The sequence below is a fragment of the Gobius niger genome (assembly GCF_951799975.1).
Source record: "Gobius niger genome assembly, chromosome: 23".
In the NCBI taxonomy this organism is placed as follows: domain Eukaryota; kingdom Metazoa; phylum Chordata; class Actinopteri; order Gobiiformes; family Gobiidae; genus Gobius; species Gobius niger.
In genome coordinates, this window is record NC_136874.1 from 14890593 (window position 1) to 14915693 (window position 25101).

Below are 25101 nucleotides of genomic sequence, written 5' to 3' on the forward strand. Positions count from 1 at the left end.
TGTGTGTCTCACTGAGCCACAAACAGTCGTGCAGATCAGAAGAAGAAGAAACACTTTACGTCACTTCCTGTATAAACATCCGGCTAACAACAACAGCTGTTAGCTTAGCTCTACCGCGAACCCACTCGAATAAATCAGTCCCTGCCCATTTCAACAACTTTTTTTCATAAATCTTTTTTTAAATATTATTTTTATTATGGACATCGGGGGCTTGGAGGCAACGCCGAAGTCCGTTCGTAGCTGTTTTTTAGCCTACGGCGCAAGCTAACTTCACCAACTAATGTTAAAGTAGATTTATATGATATTGCAGCCTTTGTTTTTCCTCTCGTCTGGATTTATTTCTTGTTGACAGAAAATGCGCCCAAGGGAACTCCCGCCTCTTCCACAGGTCAGTCATGAGGTCAGTCATGAGGTCACTCAAAGCTCCTCCACTGTTTTGTTACTTCCATACTGTAACAAAACAGTCCATTTTATTTATTTTGTTTTTAAATCGGTTATATTAATAATATAAATGCAATTAAAGACAATGTAATTACTTTATACTGAAGCTCAAATAATTTTCAAAATGCATCAGATTTAGGTATTACACATTACTTGCCGCTTGTTGCACAATATAAGAAAAAAATATATATATTTCTTTGTGATATTTTAGGAAACCATTTCATCTCAGTATTGCCCATTAAATGTAAAAAACAAAACAAAAAAACCAACATAAGAAATACATCTGCCTAAAGAGGATTTTGCAGTATATTGTGGGATATAGATATTGCATCACCTAAAATTGCGATCATACAAATTTGGTGATATTTTGTGCAGCCCTATGAGCCACCAAATTAATATTTAACTAATGAGGCTAATATTAGACTAAAGCAGAGATTATTCCACACATATCAGTACGCCTTACACATTTGTATTGAAGAATAATTAATAAAGATTATGTGCATTTATTCCTGCTTTTGTGGGAGGCTGTGCGGTGATGAAGGGTCAGATGAGGTCAGTTAAAGGCCAGTCCTGTGTGACACCAATGGTCACCGATGTTGTAACTCCTGACCGGGCTAATCGTAGAAGCTCAGGCAGCAGGAGCACTGTTTTAGACGCGGATTTATCAGGCTATTTGCAGCTTTGTGGCGCTCTCACTTCTCTTGGTACTTACATGGCAAGAAAGATGGTAAGGAATTCTTCAACAATAGACGTTACAAATCTTTTTTTTAATGTTCAGTTCCTGCTAAGTAATGTCTGTTGTTAAGCTGCATTCTCTCTTTTTTCTCAGCGAGGACAAAGAACTCTTCCTACGATGCCCAGGTTGGATTATCTTTCTTATTGTGCTATACTATTTTAACACTGTTGTAAAAACTGAATCTAATGACATTCTTTTCCATTTTGTTTTTTGGCATGCTTGGCTCCTGTAGTGAAGATTCAGCTGGTAAGTGTCTTTGTCACTCGTATTGTCTGCAATTGATGTAGCATTAATAATGACCTTTTCTACAGGAGAAGCACCGAAACGAAAGAAGAAGAAAATGAGGAAGCAGGCCACTGTGGATGATACAGACGGTACTGACCAACTAGGCTGTACAATATCCATTGAGAACAAATATACGATCTCTAATGAGGTCCTGTTATGTATAAAACCTGCTAACCCTACTGCTTAAACCTCTACAAACATGTTCTAAAATGTAGTTTATTCTTTCATTCACTTAATTTCGTTCACCTAATGTTTCAGACATGGAGATGGATGGAGTGTCCAGCCGAAGAGCCTCAGAAACCGGGGGGCGCCTCTCCACAGACCCCCTCCCAGACACTGCCCCACAGAAGAGGAGGAAGAAGAAGAAAGCCGCCACGATAGGTGAACCGACACACCCGCTTGGACTGATGCTGGCCTCACTAGACTTTGGCTTTGATCGTTCCAATGGCATGAATTTGGCCTGATCTCAATATTTGTCTTTTGATTGCGACGCCGTTTTAGATCTCGAAGACGACCAAGCCGACCTGGTGAGCGCGGAGGCTGTGGAGCAGACCACCGACGGAGAGGAGGTGGCCAAAAAACCAAAGAAAAAGAAGTGAGGATGTCTGCTGGACTTAAAAATAGAACGGCACATGTCGGTGTGGCATTTGTGGATCGACTTGTTTTCTCTCTGTAGGAAGTCCAGATCCGCGGAGGTGCCGCTGCCCGACGAGCTGAATGTGGAGGAGGACGACATCACCACAGACGGACCCCCGGCCCCGCCCCACTCTCTGTTCTGCCCCCCTCAGGCCCAGAGCCAGCCGGTCGCCAAGGTCTTTGTGGAGAGAAACAGTGAGTAGAAAACAATTAGTCTAGAAACAAGCGTGTAAACAGATTGTCTGTAAATGGAGAGTGTTTTTTGTGGACCGTCCAGAGCGGTTCCAGGCGTCTGAGCGGGCAGGAGGCAGCCGCAACAGTGGGCAGCTGGAGCACACGGACCTGCAGCCTCTGAGCGAGTGGAGCACCAGGGATGTATCTCTGCGCCTCCATCAGAGTTTCAGGTGGGGTTTCCGTTTGTCCTGTACTCTGACAGCACTGTGCTGTTGCAGTAACCGTGCGCTGCTGTTCTGGTTGCAGGATGCTGGGCCTGTTCTCTCAAGGCTTCTTGGCGGGCTTCGCGGTCTGGCACATCGTGGTGGTCTACGTTTTAGCCGGGCCACACCTGACGGCTCTGTCCAACCTGCTGCAGCAGTACAACGGCCTGGCTTACCCCTGCCAGAGCCTGCTCTACCTGCTGCTGGCCCTCAGCACTGTGAGCGCCTTCGACAGGTAACAGGATTCTAATAGAGAAGACTGGCTCCTACTTTCTATGATCCATTTTTGCCTTTTTAAGTCATTATTGAACAAAGACTTGTCATTCTGACCTCCACGTGGTGTTTGTCTTAACATGCACAACATCGTCCTCATTTTATTCTTTTACTGTTTTTATTTTTACTTTCATCTTATCCCGCCTCACTCCCTCAGTCCATTCTTATCTGTGCACTCATAGCCTCTCCCTCTGCACTCATAGCCCCTCCCTCTGCACTCATAGCCCCTCCCCTGCACTCATTGACCCTCCCTCTGCACTCATAGACCCTCCCTCTGCACTCACAGCCCCTCCCTCTGTACTCATAGCCCCTCCCTCTGCACTCATAGTCCCTCCCCTGCACTCATAGCCACTCCCCCTGCACTCATAGCCCCTCCCCCTGCACTCATAGCCCCTCCCTCTGCACTCATAGCCCCTCCCTCTGCACTCAAAGCAACTCCCCTGCACCCATAGCCCCCTCCCCCTTCACTCATAGACCCTCCCTCTGCACTCATAGCCCCTACCATGCACTCATAGCCCCTCCCCCTGCACTCATAGCCCCTCCCCCTGCACTTATAGCCCCTCCCCCTGCACTCATAGCCCCTCCCTCTGCACTCATAGCCACTGCCCTGCACTCATGGCCACTCCCCCTTCACTCATAACCCCTCCCCCGCACTCATAGCCCCTCCCTCTGCACTCATAGCCCCTCCCTCTGCACTCAGCCCCTCCCTCTGCACTCATAGCCCCTCCCCCTGCACTCATAGACCCTCCCTCTGCACTCATAGCCACTGCCCTGCACTCATGGCCACTCCCCCTTCACTCATAACCCCTCCCCTGCACTCATAGCTCCTCCCCTGCACTCATAGCCCCTCCGTCTGCACTCATGGCCACTCCCCCTGCACTCATAGACCCTCCCTCTGCACTCATAGCCACTGCCCTGCACTCATGGCCACTCCCCCTGCACTCATAGACCCTCCCCCTGCACTCATAGCTCCTCCCCTGCACTCATAGCCCTGCCCTTGATTCCTTGAGTCACTGTGGTCATGCTGTGGTGTGTTTGGTTTTCAGAGTGAATCTGGCCAAGGGTCCTGTGGCTCTGAGACAGCTGATGACCATGGAGCCGGTCGCCCTGGCCTCCTTCTGTAAGTCCCACAGTCGCTCACACATCTGCACGACGCTCGGACTCTTCTGAACCCCCTGATCCCTCCTCTGCCCTCAGTATATTTCTGTGCTTTGATCCTGTCTCTGAGCCAGCAGATGATCAGTGACCGCATCAACCTGTATCAGTCCTACAACAACTCCCTGTGGTAAGTATCCAGACTTTTCTCTGGCCTCAAAATGGAGTCTCTACCTTTATAGCACTTCTGAAATTGTGAGTGTTTGTTGTGTTCAGGCCTCTGGGCTCGGAGCACCACACCCTCCACCCGTGGGTCACAGTCAACCTGGTGGTGGCGCTGTTGGTAGGAATGTCCTGGGTCTTCATCAGCTCTCGGCCAGACACGGACTACACAGAGGGTAGGGCTAAAGATTAGTTTTGCAGTATTCTAGGAGCACTTCTCTTCACATGAACATGTTGTCTGCCCTCAGAGTGTCTGATGTGTATGAGGATCGATCCCCCCGGGGAGGAGAGGTCCGAGATGACTGCCTGAGACGCTCAAGCTCCACCTTTCTACTCAGCACCTCAGGATGAGTTGTGAATTTGCACAGTTTGGAATTTGATCCTGTGCTCCTGCTTTTATCATAATTGTTTATGAATAAGAAAACCTCATGATTTTTTTTTATAATGCTGTTGTTTGACTAAAGAAAAGCTTCTATTTTGTTTATTTGTACCATGTTCACCTCAGAGACATTAACAACATCAAACACCACAATGTCTTCTATTAAAAAGGTGAACCACTGCCATCGTTTCATATTTTGACTCACAACATAAAATTTTTTTAACTTTTGAACTTTTACTTGAGTAATTGTTTGGGTCACTACTTTTTACTTGTACTAGAGTAAAATTATTTCAAAGTAATGTTACTCTTGAGTAAATATTTTGGCTGCTCTGCCCACCTCTGACCAGGTGTAGATCAAATCAAGACTGAAATGGATCTAAATTGGACTAAGTTATGTCTAAACTGAGTGAAAACCATACATAAATCTAATGACAGATGACTGAGGAGGCACCAGTTTGATGAAGCTTAGGGATGTGTTCAACCTGGGAGGCCAATTTCAGCATCACCTACCTCCAGCCAATGATCGTGTCCGTGAGGGCCACACCTCCACCTCAGCCTATCAGCACTGAGCCACACCGTAGCAGCCAATCATAGCCCTCGGTTCTGCTTTAAGCCTCCACCTCCATGGTTGGTTTGCTTCCCAGCTGTGCTGCGACCCACCTCCCCCCTGTCTCCGCCTCCTCCATCTCCAGCTCTCCCTGCTGCATCCTTCTCAGGCCTCCCAAACCACCACCAATGTCCAGCTCTAACCTGCCCAAGCCCATCCATACTTCATTAAATTCAGACATCTGATAAACCTTTCTGATCGTAGCTTTTGTCTGAGTCTATCCAGGTTGAAATGGAGATCAGACAAAATACCATCAGTAATGGGTCTCTGGTGTGGTTGAACATACAAGATTTTAAAAAACTCCTGAAGGAGATTATGTAAAAAGAATCAAACCTACAGCCCTACAGATCCATGTTCCTGTCTCTGGGTGGATTGCTCTGGCCTGGCTGCAGCGCCTGTGCAGTCGCTCCTCGATCTCCTCGATCTCCGTGTGTTGACGTGGTACCAGGCTGATAGTTGTTCACAGAAGAGCCGTTTTCAGGAGGGAAAGTGAGCCAAAGCGCTCCTGGAGTGACACACAGTCATGCTGGACTTCGTCATATTCGCGGTGACCTTTGTCATCCTCCTGGTGGGCGCAGTGCTGTATCTGTACCCGGTAAGAGCTTTAGCCTGTTTCTGCACAACAGGCAGCTGCACATCAGCCTGTTGTTTACATAACGTGTTAGTTTGGCTGTTCAGGGTGAGGACGACTCTCTTATTAGTGTGACAATAACCTGTGTGTTCTAGTCCTCCAGAAGAGCCTCTGGAATCCCAGGACTGAACCCCACAGATGAAAAGTATGTATGAGTGAGCAGACACTTCTGTAACAACACTATTACAGGAAAGACTGTGTGTTTTATGTAATACTGTTAAAGTGCCTATGACACATTAGACACAGTTGGGTGGCGCTCGTGTTTCACAGCCAGAAGGTCCTGGTTCGATTCCCACCTGGACGGGCCTTTCAGTGTGGAGTTTGTTCTGTCTGTGTCTGTTTCCCCTACCACCAAAAACATGTACAATAGGCCAGGATGAATGAGAGTGTGCATGGGGGCCAACGGATAAACCAATAAATAAACAGACACATTAGACACAACACTTTGCTAAAACATATGTGCCTCACACAATTCTATCTTTCTGACCATGTTTGAGATGTTTATAGTTTAACTTCCTTATTGGACAGGAAGTGACATAGATAGAGGCAAACAATTTTAAACTGTTGCCGTGCCAACCACAACATTTCTTCATTAAAATTGCTGCTTCACTGAAATAACATGATGATTATTACTTACAAAAGAGGTTTTCTGTAACGCATTGAAACCTGTCGTTTGCGCTTTAACAGCTTGAAGGGACGTCCCTTACCTGACCCCATGTGACCCCAGTCTCTAAGTCTCTGTTCTTGTTCAGAGATGGCAACCTCCAGGACTTAGTGACCAAAGGCAGTCTCCACCAGTTCCTGCTGGGTCTTCACGAGGAGTTCGGGTCCGTGGCCTCGTTCTGGTTCGGCAGGAGGCCTGTGGTCAGCCTGGGCTCGGTGCAGCAGCTCCGGCAGCACATCAACCCCAACCACTCCAGTGAGAGCCCCTCCGTATACTCACCCTCCAGTCTCGCGTCAGGAGTGTCATCCAGCTTTGTTTCTGTCACAGCGGACTCCTTCGAGACCATGCTGAAGTCTCTGCTGGGATACCGCTCTGAAGCCGGAGCCACAGAGGGCGTGATGAGGAAGAAGGTTTACGAGAACGCCATCGACGACACGCTCCAGGAGAACTTCCCCCTGGTGCTGAGGGTAAAGCCGAGTCCGGGGCTGGAGAAACCTTCAACGTTGGTCTCGGTGTTTAGATGTCGTTTCTCCGCAGCTGGTGGAGGAGCTGGTGTCCAAGTGGAGCTGCGTGCCCGCCGAGCAGCACACCCCGCTCTGCGCCCACCTCCTGGGGCTGGCTTTGAAGAGCGTCACGCAGCTGGGTCTGGGCGAGCGCTTCCGAGACGACGCGCAGGTCATCTCCTTCAGGCGGAACCATGACGTGGTACAGCGCCCGCAGTCGTGTACACAATTCTATCATGACTTTTTCATGTCATTCTGCTCCATAAGGCGTCTGTGATTTGTGTCTTAGATCTGGTCCGAAATCGGGAAAGGCTATCTCGACGGTTCCCTGGAGAAGAGCTCGAGCAGGAAAGCGCAGTATGAGAAAGGTGAGTCCAAGATGCTCAGAAGAAGAGATACATTTTGTGTTACGGTGATAATGAAAATGTAAAAATCTCTAACCTTTTGGAGATCAATTTTTGCTTCATCGTTCACATTTATAGACATTTTGATCTGTACTAATGGCAGAGGTTACATTAACCGAAAATTCTCCGTCATTTACGGAATATTTTTTTACTTTGACGGAAAATTTCAAAGGCCGTCCGTCATTTTGAAGGATTGAAAATCAAGCCATAACGAAAATAAAGACGCAGCTCTGCTGTTTTTCAGAGCCTGCAGTGCTCTCTCTCTCTCTCTCTAAAGTTTTACACCGCGTCTTATCTTGGATGAGCTCTTACAAGTTGTATCACTGCCTCGCTCGCTAACTTTCCTGACAACAACACAGGGAAGAAAACCACGATGCAAACGTGGTTAAAGGCTAATAATAATATCCTTCCCATATGAAGCCGCTCTTCTCACGTAAGTCTCAGGACGAGCTCATCTATGTCCCCCTCTCTCTCTCTTTCCCTCCCCGTGTGCATAGCGGCGGCGCGTAGTGCAGTGATGGAACTGGTAAACATTGTCCCGTTCACCCACCGTCTCTTACATTCCGTTAAAATTGACAAATGCAAATAATAAGCTCCACTTTACATTTGTGTTAGTGTAATCTGAGCCTTGATATTGATGAGCAGGTGACGCTCTGAAAGTCGTCTCGTCTGAGACTTTTGCGCACCAGTTTATTCACATTTCTGTTGCAAAAAGTACCATGACTGTTCAGATCAGGTTTAGTTTAGCTCCATTTATCCTGCAATCTCACATTTTTACTAACATAAATAATATGCAGCCTATATACATACATTTATTTTTAAAAAAAGAAAAAAAAACGCTTATGAGAGATTAATTCATGAAGGATAAAAATTGCTCAGGACGGATTTTTTTCAACCCTGTCCTTCAAAATGAAGGAGAGAAATTATCCTGAGCGAAACCACTGACTAATGGTCCGTCTGTTTTCATGCCTTCAGCTCTGGCGGAGATGGAGGGTCTGCTGACGTCCGTGGTGAAAGAGCGGCGAGCTCAGAGGCAGCACACAGCGTTTGTGGACACGCTGCTCCAGTCCAGCCTCACCGAACAGCAGGTTCACAATCGCACATAACATTTGACCGCTGTTGTTACTACATTTCTCACTGACGGCCTCGAATCTCCATCTGCAGGTCAAGGAGGACTGCATGGTCTTCACTCTAGCGGGATGCGTCATCACGGCCAACTGTAAGCCGCACAGGGGGGGGAGCGTGTTTTGGCGTGAGCTCTTCTGATTGGCGTTTGTGTTTTGGCAGTGTGTATCTGGGCTCTTCGCTTCCTGTCGACTTCGGAGGAGGTGCAGGACAAGCTGTGCCAGGAGTGCACGGAGGTCCTAGGCTCGGAGCCCGTCACACTCGAGAAGGTCCCGCAGCTTCGGTGAGGTCCCGCCCCATATCTGTATCACTATTGAAGGCTGCGTTCAAGTTCTCCAGACCTTGCAGATTAACAGGGGCCGGAAGGTAGTAGTAGATGTTTACTTTGGAGCCGTTATAGAAATGTAGTGGAATTTGAAAGTATTATATATATCTTTCAAAAGTAGTGGAGTAAAAGTTACAGATTCTCAACACAAATACTTCTTAAGTAAAGCACAGATCCTCAGAAACTCTGTAGAGCAGTGCTTCCCAACCTTTATTGTCTTGTGTACCCCTTGGGCCTTTCAATGGTCATCCTTGTACCCCCTACCTCAGGGGTGTTGCAGTTTTATTTAGAGAGTAATTACTTAAAAATGGTATTTGTTAGAAAAAGGACAATGTAGCGGTCAAAATAAACCTAAAATTCTTTCAAGGCAACATATTTTACTGAAAAATATAGCTTTTCCTACAAAAATTATGTTCAATTTCCCCCTTTTTATTAATCTGAAATTGTTTCAAGTACCCCCTGCTAGGTCCTCGAGTACCCACAGGGTCCCCGTACCCCTGGTTGGGAAACACTGCTTTAGAGTACTTACTAGGGCTGAGTACCATAAGAAAAAAAAATCAGATACTGATACTTTAAAGGTGCATTATGTAACTTTTTATGTGAAATTAAGTTGATATTCATGTGTATTTGACCTTTTAGTGACTCAGTGGCTGTACTGGTCACTGGCTGTACTGGTCAGTGGCTGTACTGGTGGTCAGCTTGGCGCCTTTGCTTTCAATCACGACGCTCCAGGATCAATTGTTTTGTTGGTTTTCTGGTGAAAGGGTCCGTTAGCAGTGAAAACTTTATAAACAATTGGTCCTGGAGCACACTAGAGGCCACCAGGTTGGAAAGTAAAAGCATTTTGTTACTGATCTCCTTTGGGGAAAGGGTAGCCCAATGTTTTGCTAAACTAACTGGAATGTCCCTTTGAAATAATATATTTAACAGTATTGTGTGTGATACTCTGAGAGGTACATTTTCTTCAAAAAGTTACTGAAGTACTTACCCACCCCTGAGTTGTTGACCCAGCGCATGCAAGAATTTTGTGGATGAATCGCTTCTTTGGCTTTCTCTGATCTGTTGTTCCGAGTTACTGGAGAGCGTTCAATAACCACGCTCGTGTTGCACTGTGCCTCGAATAGATACTGCCAGCAGGTCCTGAACGAGACGGTCAGGACGGCCATGTTGACCCCTGTGGCCGCGCGGCTCCAGGAAGTGGAGGGCAAGGTGGATCAGCATGTCATCCCCAAAGAGGTATCTGCTTTCTGCCCGCGCGTTTATCTCAGGCCAAACATGCCAGGTTCTAAATGTGATTGTGTGATTGTGTTGGTGCCGTCCAGACACTGGTGATCTACGCGCTGGGAGTGGTCATGCAGGACCCCGACACGTGGAGCAGTCCCTACAGGTGAAACACATCATGAATCCTCCTTATTTGGAAAGTTAACAGTGTTTTTAGACTTTCACGTGATAGTTTGTAAGTTTGAAAAGTGAGGAGAGATAAAGTGACATATTAAAGTAAACAATCAAATTCCTCCCCTTCCAGAAAGCCCTTCTTAGGAGAACAGGAACAGAATTTTAAACGATCAAGCTCCTCCCCCTCCCTCCTGATTGGACCTGACAGGCTGGTTCAAAGGAAAAGCGCGTCTCATTGGTCAACGCGGGAGGATGCTAGACTCTGATTAGTTTCTGAGATCTGGGAAGGAGGGACTTTATATATATAAAAAACATATACTTTACATCAAAATGCAAGACCAGGTGGTTTATTTTGGACATTTTATAAAATTTGTGATGCATTTAGACTTCCAGACTATCACTTTAATGGTTACAATTTAAGAAGCAACATTATCTTGTTGAAAGTAAACTCCAAACATAACTAGTAATGCAATGGCTGCGCCATTGCGATTGACTGCGGAATTGCGGTAAGCGAATGCAGAAATTGCATAAACTGTTCAAATTGCATAAATTGCTTAATTTGCATAATCCAATTTGCATAAACTGGTAAAATGCATAAAATGTCATGTTGCATGAACTGTATAAACTGCATAAAGTGGTAAAATGCATGAATGGGTTAATTTGCATAAATTATGTAAATTGCATAAACTCCTATAAAGTCCTAAATGGCATAAACTCTTAAGTTGCATAAACGCTTTATAATGCATTAACTGGTTAAATCCCATAAAGTGGTTACTTTGCATAAATTATTAATATTGCATAAACTTTTTAAATTCCATAAACTGGTCAAACTGTTGAAATGGCCTCAGTGCTTGATTGGCAGAAGCTGCACAAATGGCTGAAAGGCCTGGAGTCGCCCCATTGGCTGGATTCGCACATACACACTAATGCGACAGGTCCACATACACACCAATGCAAAAATTTCAAACTCTAGTATAAAAAAAATGGAAAACTGCAGAAGGCCATTTTTTCCTCAAAACCCACAAGTTGCAGAAGCTGAACATGCACAAAGTGCAGAAATTGCATAAAATGCAGAAAAAAGTGCAGAAAAGCATGGATTTGCGGCAGCCCCATTATAAGTCAATGGGAAAAATCTCCGACATTTTGGCCAATTGCGGAAAAACCGTAAATTGCAGAAGTCCCAAAAGTAACAGCACCTTCTCCTCAACATGCGGAACATTTTGATGCATAACTTGCATAAATTGCACAAAGCATGAAGGTGCTGAAAGCTCTAGAAAATCAGGAAAAAGATGGAAGAGGAATATTAATAAAGAACATGAAAACCAATAATTGACTGCGGAAGAATTCCGCAGTCAATAAACCTAAATGCGAGGACAGAATATAGTTTTTGCAATATATCGTAATAACAAAGTATTGTGATCCATGGGTTCTGAGGTATTGCAATACTTTGACACATAACTCAGATATAGAAAAAAAAATCACACAAATGATTTTGACTGAAAGGCTGAAACAAAATAACTAGTGGTTTGGCTCCTTGACTTCATCTGATCTCCCCATAAGCCCCTTTCACCACCTTCTCTTGCTCCCCTTTGCTGTGCAGCTGTGTCAATAGACTGACTGTCAGACTGATGTTTTATTTCATTTTGGAAACTCAACTTTCTTATTCAGTTCAGTCAGGGTAAAGTTTGCCATTCGTTATAATGACAAATGTAATACTCACAGTATCAAATTACACAGCAAGAAGGTCCTGGGTTCAATTCCCAGGCCAATGTGAGGCTTTCTGATGGGAGTTTGCATGTTCTCTCCATGTGTGGCTGTTTTCAAAAAGTGTTTACAGAATTTTTCAAATACACTTTATAATGTCAAACAAACATGTGCTTCAGGTTTAACCCAGATCGCTTTGAGGAGGAGTCGGCCAGAAAAACCTTCAGTCTGCTGGGCTTCTCTGGGAGTCGGACCTGCCCTGAGCTCAGGTAGGTTTAATGCTTATTGCACATTTTTGATGTAAGATAACAGTTTGGGCGCTCCCTTCTAGGTTTGCGTACACCGTGGCCAGCGTGCTGCTCAGCACTGTGGTGCGGCGGCTCCGGCTGGGCTCCATCAAAGGCCAGGTGATGGAGGTGCGCTCGGAGCTGGTGTCCTCGCCCAAAGACGAGACATGGCTGACGGTCAGCAGCAGGACCTGAACAGCCTCCTCCTCCCCTTTGACCTCTGTGCCTTTGTGCCAATGAGCAATAACACGGTTATTCCGCTGTTGTGTCAGTATTGGTCTTCAACTTCATAGACCTGTGGATGCTACTTGTTAAATACATTCTCAGAAGGTTAATGTTCTCCCGGCATCACTTTTGTATGTTTTCAATAAAGGATTTTTGTTATTTTAAGATCTAGTAGTCTTTACATACAGAAATGCTTGGGACATTTTTGATATATCGGCTGTCCAATATATCGGACCGATTTTTGGGGGATTTTACAATATCGGCTATGCTTACGGCAACTAATCAAAGCTGAGACAGAAATTTGCTCAACTTGCCCTCCATGGGATCTTTTCCACCTAGGAAACCCATTGAAATGTGGGTTTCGGTGTATTTTTTGGTCCGAATTGCTACAGCAACCTTCACGCAACTGTTCACCATTGTCTTACTGCAAACTTACATTTAGTAAAGGAGGCGTTTACGTCAATAACCAGTCCAGCTCCTGGGCCAAATGTGACATCACAATCTTTTGACTGATGAAAATCCCCAAAAATCGGCATCGGCCTGAGAAAAACCCAGGGGCTGGACCGGGACTGAAAAACAGCCCTGGACTCTGGTCAGCCTGGCCCAAATTAGCGTAAATGTGACACTTCCACAAATACATATGCTAACCTCTTACCCCCCGCCTTAACCGAGAGCATTTTCTCCAGTTCTGCTTTGCCCAAATCTAAAAGCTTCTTGACTGGAGAGCAACACTGTGACGCCTCATTTGAAAGCTCAAATCTAGAAAAGTGATGGTAACTTTTTGTCACGTTGTCGCTGCATTTTTGTCATGTTTTTGTTGCTTTTTCATCACTTTTTTGTGGCTTTTTGGCGTGTTTTCATCACTTTTTCGTTTTGTTTTCGTCTCTTGTTTTTCGGTTTTTTTTAAATGTTATTATTGTTTGTTCATTGCTTTTTTCATTGCTTTGTCGTCACGTTTTCGTCACATTTTGTTGTGTTTTTGTCACTTTTTTGTCGCTTCTCCAGCACATTTTTGTTTTTGGATGCTTTTCTTTTAAGCTTTTAGATTTGGGTAAAGCTCGGTGCTCTTCCAGAATGGACATATGGCCAGTCCGCCCCTGGAAAACCCCATATCAGTCGACCCCAAACTGCCCTTATTTTTATGTCTGCGCTTTTACACTCCATCACACTATATTTCCAAACAACACCTACAACAAAACAAAAAGTTAGTCATGACAACAAATCAAAAGTCGCCCCATATTTGTGAATGGGCGACATGCGGGGGTGGGGTCAGGGTGTGTGGAGGGTTGATGATGGGTGTGTGCGCGTGTGTAACCGCTGAAACAACTGCAGTACCGCACGCGACCGGAGGGGCGCCCTGGAAAAGCCTACACTCCGCTAAAGATGTGAAAATGGCGGAGCTACAAATGCTTCTGGAAGAGGAGATTCCAGCGGGACGGAGCGCTCTGCTGGACAGCTTCACCAACTTGGAACGGGTCGCCGAGTACTGCGAGAGCAACTATGTCCAGGTATGAGTGAGCAGCGGGGCCCACGGCGGAGATAAATGCGGCGCGAGCTCCGGCGGTACCGCGCTGGAGCTAACGGCGGCTAATGCTAACGCTGCTGCAGCCTGGTTTCTGCTCTGTTAGCGGGGCACAGCTGTGGTGATAAACACGACACTGCTCCACAAACGCTCCAGGTGTGGTTCGCCTGTGTGTGCGCGGGCTGTGGGGCTGTGCTGCGGGCTCTGACGCGATTTCTGCCGGGCTCAGTGCGGTTGTGTGTGTCGCTGGATCGGACGGGTGGTCGGTAGTCGGTTAGCATCGGTGTATGCTACAGCCGCGGAGTGAAAACATGAGACGTGATCCAACGCTGCGAGCGTCGCGGAGGTCTGCAGCCGGACACGGAGCTCTGTCTGCGGTAGTGTCAGCTCTACAGCCCCCCCCCCCACCGGCTCCTCAGCTGTCATCCCGGTCTGCCGCAGCGGTGTCGCTCTGATTTATGGTGATGGAGCCCACGGTGCGCCCCGCTCCGCTCTGCCCAGCGCAGGACACGGTGCGCTGGACACGGATCTCCACGGTCCTGCGTCTGGGAACCGGGGCCAGTGCAGGGGGTGAAATGAAATGTGTGTACCCCTTAGTATTCCCCAACATTGGACGTGTGTGTTTATGTCCCCGCTTGTCAACGACACGTCTCCGTTTGTGTGAAATACGCGCACACATGTACAACTCAAACCTCATCCTGTGTGACATGATAGTGATCTTGTTGTTGGGGCACACATTACTAGCAGCGGATCTCCATTTTCTGTGGGTTTTCTTACATTTGCATACAACATGTATAAGCCCGATGTCAGGGTTTGTGAGCCAGTTTGGGGCTCTGTGATTGGCCAGGTGCTGGGTGTGTGTGCGTGGGACAGAAATGTTGCTCTCCTACTTCTCAAACTTGGTTGATGTCATCCTCTTTAGTATCCTGCGCTGTTTACTCACTTCTTTAGTTTGTGTCTTTCAACATCTCCTTGTACTACCAGTCCTATTCATATCATTAAACAAAAGAACAGAATAACTTAGTCTTATTGTTGGTTAACCTCCCTACAGGTCACTCTGTTAACACAAGCTAAATCCGTGATTAGCCGGATAAATGTCCAGATCGACTCGTTGCCAGATACTGACTTGACATTTCCCGTGTGTTCCTACAGTCACCAGACAAGCAGCGGGCTCTGGAGGAGACGAAGAACTACACCACCCAGTCCCTGGCAAGTGTGGCCTACCTGATCAACACTCTCGCCAACAATGTGCTGCAGATGCTGGACATCCAGGCCTCCCAGCTGCGCCGCATGGAGTCCTCCATCAACCACATCTCCCAGGTCAGACTCTTGCCTCTCGTCCTGTAGAGTTGTAAGTCTCTGCTCCCCTCACGCCGACTGTCCCCCACGTGTTTTCCAGACGGTGGACATCCACAAAGAGAAAGTGGCCCGGCGAGAGATCGGCATCCTCACCACCAACAAGAACACGTCCCGCACCCACAAGATCATCGCGCCCGCCAACCCAGAGAGGCCTGTTCGGTACATCCGCAAACCGGTGGACTACAGCCTGCTGGACGACATGGGCCATGGAGTCAAGGTGCGCTTATTATAACAAGTCAGGCTTACTTAGTTTGAAGATATTAGATCATTTGGCAAGTTATTTAATCCACAGCTCTTTTCCATTCAAAGTAAGGTTTCAACCAGTTCTTCTGCCTCACTCATGTGGGTTTGCATGACTAACCTCTCTCTTCTCTCTCTTGTGCTGCTTGGCTAATTGTATGTTTGCTCACCTGTAGTGGTTGCAGAGGTTCAAGGTAAGATGTTCCAATAGCCTCTCAAACAATGTGTGTGCAATGGGAATGTTTCATTGTTTTTACTTTATACTTAATTACCTTCCTTTCATGCCTGTCTGCTTTTCCACCAAGGTGCTGGTTCAGAGCTGGTTCAGAGCTGGTTCTGGTGCCGGGTTGGTTCCATACTGACTTGGTTTTCTACCAAAATGAGAGCTGTGCCTATTGTCATAGCAACATTTTGGGAAGTCAACCTCAAAAATGGATAGTAACATCTTACTACAGCCACTTCTGGTTATTAAATAAAGAAAAATAAGTTTATGTTTCCGTCACAGCAGCCGTGAACATTTTGATTTCTTCTTTCCAACTCTTGTTTTAAAGCAAAAGAACAGTTTCCTCCACAGAGACGGTTTTGGCTTCTCCAGGAAGTTCTAAGCACAAATTAACTAATATTGATTGCTTGTTGGAGGAGAGAGCCACGCCCCCAGCTGCTGACATCACTGGTGCTTGTTTCTTGGTCCAGCTTTTAATCGGTTCCCAACCGGCACCAGATTTTGGAACCGAGAGCCAGCGTTTTTTCAGTGGAAAACGAAAGAACCGGCTCTGAAACTGGAACTGGCCCAGAACCAGCACCGGCACCAGCCTGGTGAAAAAGGGCTATGAGAGTATTTCATTATAGCTTTTACAATAGCCCCCTCTAGTGGCTTTACTGGAGACTCTATGGATTGCTTTGTAGCTACTAAAGCAGCTGATTTAAGTACGCAATATTCAAGCCCTTCGTTATTGGCTTGTTTTATTTATTTGGAGTGAGTTGTTTTGAAATTAAGCCGTTTCATCTCTCATCCAAGATGCATTTTCAGCTCCGAACGCCGCAGAAGCTTCTTATTTGCATAATTAAACAAATGATGTTCTCTCCGCTTCAGGCCAGCGCTCAGAACATGAAAGCCGGAGGACTGCCGCGGACCAACCCCCCGACACAAAAGCCCCCCAGCCCTCCGCTCACAGGGAAGGGCACACTCGGGTACGTACCTCCACAGCCCAGTGGAAGGAGCTGCTTCTGGAGCCTCCCAAGTGCAGACTGGGACACTGCCGTTTCAGAAATGCTCCCAACTTCCCTTTTCAAACATAGCCGTGGTCAGCTCAATCTCTAGATGTCGATCCTATCAAGCTAGATTGTAGTGTGTACTGATGGTAGTTGCTGTGCCTGCTGTAGTTGGCCTGGCTTTGTTGAAGTGTTGTATTAATGCTGAGTGAAGAGTGTCGTCTCATGCAGCTTTTGGATCCATGTGTTTGTGTTAATGAGCTGAGCTGTCCAGTTGGATTCTCATGATGCATGTTGGCAGCTCCAGCTCTGTCTCCATACGCTCCTGCCACTGCGAGTGGACGTCTCACATCTCATCCCCAGTAAATGTTACTCTTGTGTTAAATGATTCCCAAGCGCTTACTGTGTATCATGGCTGCCTTTTTAACTGTTCCATCCGTCAGCGCTGGTTCCCTCTGCTGTGTCGTAAACATATGCTCAGAACAGTTAGCGTGGGGCTCTTGTTTTCTTGTAAAAGTGCTTTGAAATCACGAGGACTGAACAGCGGATCAAAAATTGCTGGGTCATCAAATGCTCCCACCTCCAACACCTTCTGACCCTTCTGAAACCCCGCCCCCTGTACCTCTTACTCTTAGCCCCGCCCCCTGTACCTCTTATACTTGTGGCTGGTTCACACCAAACGCTGCCAACGCCTCCAAAGCGTCAGGTTAACCGTGAAAATTTATGGTGGACGCGCCTAGCCTAGCCACTTGCGGCACAAATAATGTCCCTCTATTCAAGCGTATGGGCTTGATATAGGCTTAACTATTGGGGAGATCCTGGCGTCGGTGCTTAATTTGAGCCCCCGTTTCAGTTTTTCAGGGTAAAGGATCCGGGAAATATTTAGGAGGATCCGGCAAAGATTTGCTCTGATATAATGGTGTTTAATGAGAGTGTTCCGGCAAATGTTTTGGCCTGTTCCCCGAATCCACCACATCAGAGTAAAAGTGTTCCTGAAACTGCTCATTTACTAATTAATTGCTGCGGGCCGTAGACCTTGGGGGTGTAGTTAAAGATCGATAAAACATGGCAGTAGCAAAGAGGGACTAGTTACCTCCAAAACAGCAGTTTCAGGCAAGAGCTCCTTCGATGTGGCTGTGCTTCAGAACACACTCTGAGCTGATGCGCCTCCAGAGCGTCTTGACACTCGGGAACATTGTGTCAAGCGTCTGATTTCAATAAGCACAAGCGTCCGACTCGGGGCTTGGGGTGCGTTTTTGATGCCTGAAAAGCGTGCAGTGTGGACACAGCATTAGCCCCGCCCATGTGCCACTTACACTTTGCCCCGCCCGTCAAACCTCTTACTTTTAACGCGCCCCTCGTACCACATTCTTTTAGGCCCGCCCCTCGTACTTTTTACACTTTGCCCCGCCCCTTACCTCTTAAGCCCAACGCACACCAGAACGCAGGGCGCCGCGGCCCGTCATCTGACACGCGCCCGTGTGGGATTTCAACGCACATTGGAGTGCGATGTGTCACGGCACTTCCACGGCTTTTCTCAAACCATACGGGTCTTTAAACACGTGATCCCAACTTGTACCGCTCACTCTTAGCCCCACCCCCTGTACCTCTCACTCTTAGCCCCACCCCGTTATACCTCGTACACTTAGCCCCGCCCCGTGTACCTTTCAACTCTGACCATGCACCACTTAACCCCACAGACACTGTAATGTAGACCCTTCCGTGTGTGCCACATGTGCCCGTTGATTTTTTTATTTTAAGTTTGCACTCATTTATCCCCCTCTCCCCCACTCACTCTGTGGATGCCCCGACCCTCTCACAGGCGCAACTCCCCCTACAGGACGCTCGAGCCGGTGCGTCCTCCTGTCGTACCTAACGACTACGTGTCAAGCCCGACACGCAACATGGCGCCTCCACAGCAGAGCCCCGTCCGCACTGCATCTGTTAATCAGAGGAACCGCACGTACAGGTACCCCCCCCACCCCTCCAGCATGGTCTCACTCAGGGCCCTCCTCCTCTGCTAGCTTCTGTTTCTCTGCACCTCTTTGACTGGTACTCCTGGACCCAGCACTCTGCCCAGTGCATCCGACCACACCACACACCCTCACAAGCCGTTCAGTCTCAGCACTTCCTCAGGCGAGAGGTAAACGTGCGTTAGAGGCTCTCCAGAAGAGCAGAGTGCACGCCCAATCTAGTGGAGGAAGAAGAGGCTTGGATTCAAAGTTCTGCAACGGAAAGATATCAGTCCCTCCAGGATTTTGAGAGGTTGTGATCACAACTATTAATGCAAAATCAAGCCACGAAATCAGTGCTGCATTGTTCTCTCTCTCGCAGTGCCATATCATGTGACATCTCAGCGTTGCTACTTTTCCAAAACCCAGCAACTTCTGCGAAATCCTGGAGGGAGTGTTTTATAACCTTCTTAGTTTTATTGTATCATTCCATTGATTTCTATGGCGTCTCAGCTACACGATAACTTCATATAGTTAGTTATAAAGTGCTCTAGTGTGAAATTCTTACACACAAGTATACAGTATATCCATGCTGAAGACGAGGTTCTCTGAGTCTGTAGCACTAGTTCCTCTAACTGTTCTGTGCTCTACTAACTGTTTGACTCTTTTCTGGGCATGAATGTGCTGTGCTCCATTTCTCATGCCTGTTTCTCATCGCCTGTCACCTCTGCATCACCTGTGATGTGTCTATGGCCAGGCTTCTCTCCTCTTTTATTTCCAATGTACTGTAGTGTGTGTTCAGTCCCTTTTCTCAATATTGTTACGCCAATACAACAACAGAGCTAGACCAGCTCTCTGTAGTTCAAGGCCAAAACAACATTCCCAGTCAAATCTTTCTTTTACATTATATAAAGTGTAGTTTCTAGTGCTGGGTCCTTCAGTGAAGCTTGTATTGCTAATATTGGCCCCCTTTGGAGCCAAAGCTGATGAAATGCTCTGAATGTGTTCCTATGCGCTCCTGCTTATGCCTCCAGCAGTGGCAGCAGCGGGGGCAGCCACCCCAGCAGCAGCCGCAGCAGCAGCCGAGAGAACAGCGGCAGTGGCAGCGTGGGGGTCCCCATCGCCGTGCCCACACCCGCCCCGCCCTCGGTCTACCCAGGTAAGCACTCTCTCCTTATCTACCTGCGCTAAAGGGGACACAGACAGGCAGCTGTAATGGGGATCTTTTTAAACACTTTCTGATGATTACTGTACACGAGTCCTTGGATTTCAGCTGTCTCTGATTTTAAAGTCACACTGCGGAACATTCCAGGTTATATGTTGTCAATGTTTTAATTGAACGTTGCATTTCGCTTTCTAGATGAATGGTTACGCCTAGAGCTGGGTACGTTCATTTCTTTTCTATACCAGTACTTTCACAATACCTGAATGATACTTTTTCTGAAACCTATCAGTGATGCGCGGTTCAATGTATAAACAACTAACCCGCCGGCAACCACAAAAAAAAAAAAAAGAAAATATTGTACCCGACCCGCATTTTTTAGTATGAAGCTAGTGCTATATAAATTACAGAGGTTTAATTGGGATCTTTATTTCAAACGACCCGACCAACCGTGACCTGAATATCATTAAAACTATTTTTGGATGTAACCACGGGTAACCACGGGTGACCGCAGGCATCAACCCGCACATCACTGATACCTGTACTAAAATATTTGTCATCTAGAACCAGGAAACAGTCATGTGTGGAAGATCTGCTAATTTACAGTATCGGGCTCATTGCATGTCGGGCGACATTGGGGACAGTGTCAAGAAATGTGGGGAAAACGGGGAATCATTTGGGGGGAAAATGTGAGAAATTGTGGCAAAAATAAGAAGAAATTGGGTAAAGAAATGGAGCAAAAATAGGGAAAAATTAGGAGTCAAAAATGAGGGGGGAAATTGGGAAAACAAGAAAAAATTTGCAAAATATGGGAGAAAATTTGTATAATTTTTTTTCAAATGGGTCAAACATTTGGCTTTTTAAAAAAATATATTAATATGGAAAAAATATTGGGCAAAAATAGGGAAAAATTACCAAGTCACTTCATTTAATGCTGTCCCTTGACCAACAGCATAAAAACTTGTATCTAAAGATATAGTAATTATTATTTATTATTATTTATTTTTTGACATCAGTAGAGCCTAAACCTCCATACTGGTATTGTACCCAGCCCTAGCTACGCCGTGTGGCTTCAAATTGAATATGTGCTTCAGAAGAACGTGTCCAAACTTACTCTTGACTCTTGTCGTTTCCTACGTACCTTTTACTCCCCCCTCCTCCACCCGTTAGCACCTTTCGGTTCAGCCACGGCCCCCTCCTCCAACCCCCCCAAACCTGCCCCCAACACCGCCCCGGGACCTCCCAACCCCACACTCGATGGCCCCCCCAACAACAAGGCCTTGAACCCCCCTGTAGAGATCCCGCCCGTGCCCCCGCCCCCACCCCAGCTCCCCGACAACACGGGCCCCTCCGCGTACGGCAACCCCGCGCCAGGTGAGTGCACAGCCGGCCAGCCAGTCGCCACGTGACCCCACCCCCCTCCACCAATCAGCATCTCCATCCGCTTTGTAGCCGGACCAATCTTTTCTGCATGACTTTAGCATGAATGTTTGTGGGTCTGTTTGTTTATTATTTGCTTTGGGCCGTATCCAGGGGCGACGGTGGCTCCTACATGACTGTAGGATATGACTTGGTATCTGACGATGTAGTTCAATTTGTTCACAATCATATCAATATTGCAATTCACTCGTGCAAAGATTCTGGTAATACGTCTCCATCTGGTTTTATGTAGAGAACCTGCTGACCTAAACCTTTTCAAATGTGTTCTGAAATGCAGTTTATGTTTTAATCTTTAAAATTTTCAATGAGATTAAAAAGTGCATGCAAATCTACTTGGATATTACTCCAAATTCCTGAAGCCCTGGTCTGTGAAATTCCTGTTTTTATCTTTTTTTTATTTTTATTTTTTTATCCCTAATAAATTGATGGGCAACATGTAGGAGCCCAGAGTACGGCGTCCCCCCAGCTGCCATAACATTCCCAGCTCATCCGCCGCTCTGGTCTTGGTACTATCCGCCCTGGGGCCCGGTGAGTGACCCTTCGTTTGTCTCCAACAGGTGCTCAGTTCTTCAGCATGAACCGGCCGGCCCAGCAGCCCCCCCAAAACCCCCCCGTAGGAGGCTCTCTCCCGTACCGCCGGCCCTCCTCGGTCACCGGGCAGCCCAACATGGCACACAACCAGAACCAGCTCAACGGGGGGCCACACTTCGCCCAGAACCCAGGTACCATTTACAAGGCTGATGTCGTGTTTCACTTTCGATTGCAAACGTTTCAGTTTACAGTCCTCTGAATTCTTCTGTAGTGTTCATCTTCTAGGCTTTCATGTATGAAGTCTTCACATGGGCCTGTTTGGTGCAATAAGGAGGGCACATAGATGCAGACAGCAACGTGTGTCATACATGTGGCATGAAGCTAACGTTAGCTTCGCTAGCTTCCTGATTTGCGTTGTCTTAAAGGAACAGGCCACCGTTTTTACATACTGAGATATGTTCTTACCTTAGCTTTGACGAGTTCTTTAGGACCTGTCTGATCTTCACCCGTGCCTTCAGTCACGTAAACACAGCGCAGACGGCGTTAGCATTTAGCCTCTCCCTCTCTCCTCTATGGCTCCAAAACAGGTCAAGATAGAAGCTACCAAGCTCTTCCACGTTTTCCCTATTTAAATATGGTTACGTGAAGTGTTCCACTACAAAGTACAATTACACACAATTAAACAATGTGGATTTTCTAAGCGGATAAAAGGGGAACTATTTTGTAAGACGTAATAATACCAGGAGTAGTTAGAAATTTGCGCAGTAATCTTCACTTTACTGTGCGGATGCCAAACTACTCCTGGTATTACTACGCCTTACAATATAGTTCCCCTTTTATCCGCTTAGAAAATCCACATTGTTTAATTGTGTGTAATTATACTTTGTAGTGGAACACTTCACGTAACCATATTTAAATAGGGAAAACGTGGAAGAGCTATAGTGGAGAGAGGGAGAGGCTAAATGCTAACGCCGTCTGCGCTGTGTTTACGTGACTGAAGGCACGGGGGAAGATCAGACAGGTCCTAAAGAACTCGTCAAAGCTAAGGTAAGAACATATCTCGGTATGTAAAAACGGTGGCCTATTCCTTTAAGTATTTATGGGCTGTTGAACCACTTTGCTCCTCTCCATGTCTCTCTCTCTTTGTTTAGTAGAAAACTATATTCATAATTCAGCCTTTCGTAAAGTAATGATGGAGGAATGGGAGAAAGTTCAGTTCTTTCTCTTGTTAGGTTTCCCCCTCTGGCTGCTTCGAACATGACCATATATGGGCAATGCCAAACATGCAGTCTGTATCTATTGGACATCAAGACAATCTTTTAAATGATTCATGCCATATCATAGCAATATTTGCTATCCCTGGACCACAGCAGAGCGCCGTGTATGCCGCTGTGGTCCGTCCTCATGTGATAAGTGTGTGTATCATTGGCTCGTGTTCTCTCCTGAAGCTGACGCCGGGCATCTGTAAAGGGCAAGAGAGCAAAGTAAACATAGATAGTGGTGAATGAATGCAGATGTTTGCCCTGTACAGATGAGCCGTGCTCTTCTCTATCTTTAACCGCTATCTCTGTGGTTTCTCTGGATGCCAGGCTCTATGGCGCCCCCTCCCCCCTCCATGCAGATCACTCCACAGCTGCCTCTGATGGGCTTTGTGGCCCGCGTGCAGGAGACCAGTAAGTGGCTTTTTTGCGCGTTCCTCTGCATGATTACTAGGGCTGGGTGCCTAAGATCTATGTCATGATATCAAAAAGAAATATCACAATAACAAGGCTGGAATTTTGAAGTAATTTGTCCATTAGCGCCTATTAGGAAGATGAATTCAGTGATGTTTTAAAAAAAAAAAATTTAATACTTGATACGATATGGCCCATCCCTACTGGGTGCCAAGGAAAAGGCATACATTTGCATTATTGTTCTGTTTTCTGGTCCTAGATGACAAATATTTTAGTATATGTGTCGTAAAAGTATTGTTCAAGTATCTGTGTCAAAAACCAAGTATCGTTAAAGTACTGGCCTTGAAAAAAAAAAGTAACTGTACCCAGCCCTACTGATTATGGGCCCCCCCTTCCGTCCTTCTGTTAGTGTGTGCCGATGTGCTGTGTGTTCTGTCTCACTTGTTGATCCGTGCGACCGCAGTTTCGGACGCGCCCCCGCCCCCTCCGCCCGCAGAGGAGCCCGTGTTCGAGGAGCCCACCCCGCCCCCTCCCCCTCCGGAAGACTACGAGGACGACGAGGACGAAGACGAGTCGGCCGTGGTGGAGTACAGCGACCCCTACGCAGAAGAGGACCCCCCCTGGGCCCCGCGCACCTACATGGAGAAAGGTCGGTCAGGCGTACACACTTTAAAGTAACTTGTGATACGCAATAGTGCAATATCTGTGTGTGTGTGTGTGCGCCCCCTAGTGGTGGCCATCTACGACTACGCCCGCGACAAGGAGGACGAGCTGTCGTTCCAGGAGGGCGCCATCATCTACGTCATCAAGAAGAACGACGACGGCTGGTACGAGGGCGTCATGAACGGCACCACGGGCCTGTTCCCGGGCAACTACGTGGAGTCCATCATGCACTACGCCGACTGAGGCCCCTCCTCCTCCTCCTCCTCCTCCCTCCTCTCAATACTGACCACCACTACAAAAAAAAAAACACAACAACCCCCACTTCTCTTTATTTTATCCAAGCTAAGAAATGTGAGTTTTCTGTACTTTTGTGTTCCAAGTTACAGCCACTACCGCAGACTCTTTTACGTTTTTGTCGCTTTTTTCTATCATTTCGCCCTCCGTTTTTAAACTCTATTTATTCCTATTTTCGTGGCGGGAGATATGACTAGGCTGAGAGTGGCGCGGTTTCAGACAAAAAAAAAAAAAAAAAAAAAAGGGCTGGAGGACATTGCCTTGTAGATTTCTTTCCCCCCATATCCCCCCCACCCCCCGATCCCCCCCCACCACCACCACCATCCAAAACACTCCATCCTTTAAGACTTTATACACAAAACGCCTCCGTCAACAACTACTGCTCGGAGGAGATCCATGCCAGGGGGGGGGGGGGGGGACGAGTCTCAAGTCGGGTCACCTCAGCGACGGCGCGCCTGAGGTCCACCATAAGCACATGACGGAACTTTCAGGGGGGGGGGGGGGAGTACAACGCGGGGGGGGGAGTCCATTTCTCTGGAGTTGAATGTCGTGTCGTGTTGAGGTTGTAAGTTTTAACAGTGAACCAATGAAGGAAGTGGTCTGCAAAACTATTTCTGTAGTTTCGGGCTGCATGTTAAAGCGGGAAACGCGGTTTTATTTTTATTTTTTTTGCTCTGAT

At 47.0% G+C, this 25101-nt stretch overlaps 3 protein-coding genes across 15 annotated transcripts; all 3 read left to right on the forward strand.

Moving 5' to 3' along the window:
* The first annotated feature begins 181 nt into the window (after positions 1-181).
* LOC306982145 (transmembrane protein 237B-like) lies at positions 182-4543 on the forward strand. The gene is made up of 13 exons (XM_079581951.1): positions 182-388; positions 1271-1302; positions 1410-1423; positions 1489-1551; positions 1721-1843; positions 1964-2057; positions 2139-2293; positions 2376-2502; positions 2579-2770; positions 3855-3928; positions 4006-4093; positions 4180-4301; positions 4374-4543. The coding sequence occupies exons 1-13, from the start codon at positions 356-358 to the stop codon at positions 4433-4435; spliced, it is 1179 nt and encodes a 392-aa protein (XP_079438077.1). The 5' UTR covers positions 182-355; the 3' UTR covers positions 4436-4543.
* A 985-nt stretch (positions 4544-5528) lies between these two features.
* cyp20a1 (cytochrome P450, family 20, subfamily A, polypeptide 1) lies at positions 5529-12517 on the forward strand. Its single transcript, XM_079581402.1, has 13 exons — positions 5529-5706; positions 5838-5887; positions 6495-6661; positions 6734-6873; positions 6944-7111; positions 7199-7277; positions 8289-8401; positions 8478-8532; positions 8601-8721; positions 9888-9999; positions 10086-10150; positions 12042-12131; positions 12194-12517. Exons 1-13 carry the CDS (start codon positions 5635-5637, stop codon positions 12342-12344), a joined length of 1383 nt encoding a protein of 460 aa, XP_079437528.1. The 5' UTR covers positions 5529-5634; the 3' UTR covers positions 12345-12517.
* A 1200-nt stretch (positions 12518-13717) lies between these two features.
* On the forward strand, positions 13718-24480 carry abi2b (abl-interactor 2b). Of its 13 annotated transcripts, XM_079581773.1 has the most exons (13): positions 13718-13882; positions 15049-15216; positions 15296-15472; positions 15672-15689; positions 16589-16686; positions 18530-18676; positions 19694-19818; positions 20020-20043; positions 20992-21195; positions 21819-21983; positions 23382-23465; positions 23929-24114; positions 24196-24480. In XM_079581773.1, exons 1-13 carry the CDS (start codon positions 13766-13768, stop codon positions 24369-24371), a joined length of 1689 nt encoding a protein of 562 aa, XP_079437899.1. In that variant the 5' UTR covers positions 13718-13765; the 3' UTR covers positions 24372-24480. The 13 variants fall into 13 exon arrangements, with proteins under 13 accessions (XP_079437899.1, XP_079437911.1, XP_079437905.1 ...); XM_079581785.1 differs by lacking the exon at positions 20992-21195; XM_079581779.1 differs by lacking the exon at positions 20020-20043.
* Positions 24481-25101: the final 621 nt, after the last annotated feature.